Source organism: Leishmania donovani, chromosome 17 (assembly GCF_000227135.1).
Source record: "Leishmania donovani BPK282A1 complete genome, chromosome 17".
Classification (NCBI taxonomy): Eukaryota; Euglenozoa; class Kinetoplastea; order Trypanosomatida; family Trypanosomatidae; genus Leishmania; species Leishmania donovani.
In genome coordinates this window covers 666,909-669,899 of record NC_018244.1, presented here as the reverse complement: position 1 = coordinate 669,899, position 2,991 = coordinate 666,909, and the positions used below count along the sequence as shown (strand labels likewise).

The 2,991-nt window shown below is 58.9% G+C and overlaps 1 protein-coding gene across 1 annotated transcript; it reads right to left on the bottom strand.

Moving 5' to 3' along the window:
* Positions 1-1,289: 1,289 nt before the first annotated feature.
* LDBPK_171590 (hypothetical protein, conserved) lies at positions 1,290-2,021 on the bottom strand (the record flags this gene model as incomplete). Its single annotated transcript, XM_003859966.1, has 1 exon — positions 1,290-2,021. One exon carries the CDS (start codon positions 2,019-2,021, stop codon positions 1,290-1,292), a length of 732 nt encoding a protein of 243 aa, XP_003860014.1.
* Positions 2,022-2,991: the final 970 nt, after the last annotated feature.

Sequence of the window (2,991 nt, the reverse complement as noted above, 5' to 3'; positions counted from 1 at the left end):
CATCAGAACACGGTCACGTGCGCCTGTGTGTGTGCGCTCATAGAAGGCCAAGCCCACGAAATGCACGTGGCGTGTGACGGTATATCGCAAGCGCACGTGGGTGCTAAGTGACGCAAATCAGCAACCCAAGACGGCATTGTGGACAGGTCTTCATCTGATTTTCCCCCTTCGTGTTTGTCTGTACGCTGTAGTAGAAAACTATCAGCAGCAGCAGAGAGAGAGAGCAGGTGCCAGTGTCCACTGGAGGTGAATGGCGGGATTAAGCGGTGGTCGGCCTGTGCAGAGAAGCACACAGGCGCGTTGAGAGCTCAGTTTCGTGGCGTGCCGAGACGTTGTTATGGCAAAAGGGACGAGATCTCGCGCACGCACCCTGCACACAGGCAGAGAGGCCACTTCCGTTTACATTTTGCGCACAAGGAAGCAGAAAGTGAATATCAACTTGTCCAGTACAGCTTGCATACCCCACCGGCTTTTGGAGTCAACACACGAGAAGGCCAGAGGACATGAAAGACGCAAAGGAAGTCAGCCAGCAACTTCGCTGCTCGTGCAAGGCGTGTCGCGTTTGTCCACTAGTGAGAGCATAGCACACACGCACACGCTGCTCCAGGCGAAAGAAAGCGAGCAGCTGTTCAAGCCTAAAATGCCTCACGAGGCGTATTGTAACTGCAGCCACTCCTGATATCACGCTCTACAACTGAGCTCACACACCGACACAAACCAGTCCGCCGACGAAGGGGCATAGAAGGCTGGCCGCTTGAGTCATCAGAGCGAGTCCACATTTGCCCCCGTCGCCGCTGAGCAGACAGACCCACCGCTGTGAACCGGTACTCACCGATAACGGCATGCCCTGCGTGGCCTATTCGAATCTGCCCAGCAGCAAACGCATGCGTGCATGTACACCCGACATCCTTCATCACTGCACGCATCCTGTCCAATGCCGCTTTAGCCTCACGTTCGGTGCATCTGAGTGGAAGCAGAGAGAAAAGAAAGCAGGCGTGCGGGGTGCCCCCGATTTCGGTACGTACAAGAGCATGCGTTCGGGTCACGAGACGCACTCCGCAGACGCGTTGCAGAGCGGCGCGGCGAACCGTGTGTGCGGGTGTAGGTATACGTGTGCATACGCACACGCACTCGTGTGTTCACGCACTAGTGGGTCCTACACGTATGTCACATAATAATAGACTTCCTCGCTGTACCTTACGTGCGGAGACGGATGCACGGCAGACGCCACCGCTTGTTACCCTGAGTGCTTCGCTTGCCCTGCCCTCGCCCATGCATGCGTTGCAGGATTATGTTCTGTGTGCCGCGTCTACCGCGCTGTCCAGCATCGCCTCATCCAGCAGCTGCTCCTCTTCCATATATGCGTCCAGAGCGTCCTCGAGCTCCTTCTCGGCCGTGTCGTTTCTCTCGGGTGGCTTTGATTGTGCTTGAGGCAAAGAAGCAGTGCTGGCAGGGCACGCCTTGATTCGCAGTCCCTTGGCCATCTTGGCCGCCAGAGCTGTGGAGAAGTCTCCGGTCTTCTTGGGAGGCGGTCGGGTCGGCTTCCCGGGCGTCCGATTCGTTGGGGCCGTCTCCTCCTCTGGTAGGGCAGATGGCGCTGTGGCGTCGAGTAAGGCCTCGTCGAGAAGAATCTCCTCGTCGAAAAACGCTTCTAGGGCGTCGTCCAGCGTGCTGTCTGCCACAGCAGCCGAAGCCGCTGGAGCGGTCGCCTTCGCCTGCGCCTTGGGTGCTGTGCCCACCGGCGCCGCGGCAGAAAAGGAGGGAGTGGCCGAGGCTGCGGCCGAGGATGAAGGCTTATTAGCCACGGAAAGCTTGGAGGCAGGTGTGACCGCCTTTGCTAGGGCCTCGCGAGGCACCTTAGGACGGGCGGTCTTGGAGCAGCGCACCAGTCTTTCAGGCAAAACGTGCAAGCACACACCGAGCAGCACGGCGCAGGCGACGGCCAATGCCAGCTGCAGCGCCACGTACGCGTAAGACGCCGGCGCCAGCGTCACAGGGTCGACAACTTGAAAAAACTCCATTATAACAAGGGCAAAAACAGGCGGAGAAGAGGCGCGGGCAGCGATAGGGGCCGCGTGCGCGTTCTTCCGACGGATAAGTGTTGGACCTGCCGGCACGGTGGGAAAGACACAGGGAAGAGAGCGAGAACGGGAGACGGAAGCGAGAAGGCGGAAATATGTGCACATGGACGGAAGCAGAGCAGCAAAAACACGAAAATGGCGAGAGGCAGCAGCAGCGGGGGCCAAAAGCTGTCACGTCGAAAGCCAACCTTGTAGCCAACGATCAGCGGAGAACGAGAGAGAGTGGTAAACCCGAAGCAGAGGCGCACACGACGGAACGGAACGTGAGAGAGAAGTGCGAAGGCAGCGGGTTTCTGTTTCGCCCCTCGATCTTGCGGGCTGCCAGGAATCCGCTCTGCTTTGCGCCTTGCTGGGCTTTCTGCGCGGGATGTGGTGAAGAAGGCGACCGGCGCCGCACCAGCAGTCACTGTCGCTGGTGCGTCACCGTACGGCGATACGGTCAGCCACGCACGCGAACACACCAGAAGAAGGGGGAAGAGAGAGCACAGAAAGTGGTCACGATATGTGGTGACGTGCGTTAAACGTTGCGTGCCTCGATATAACAAGGCAGCGCGTGTAGAGGTCAGCGCGCGTGGGATGATGGATGGAAACCGTGCAGTTGGGCTGCGGCAAGAGAGAGAAGGTCAACAAAGAAGGAGTCCCGCAACAGCGGCGCTGCAGCACCAACTCACGCGCCAACGACGGAGGTGAGCACCTTGGCATGGGTGTCGCTGTCGTTGAGGCACGGAACATAAATGAAGTTGCGGCCGCCGCGCTCTTCTGTAATACTTCTCCAGCCCCTCCCGCTCGATCTCGTTCAAGGCCTCCACACAGTCCACAGCAAAGCCCTGCGCCACGGCAAAGCAGACATTCGCCTGCTTCGTCAAGAGAGCCGTGTTGGGGTGGGCATCACACGGAAGGCGTGCTCCAT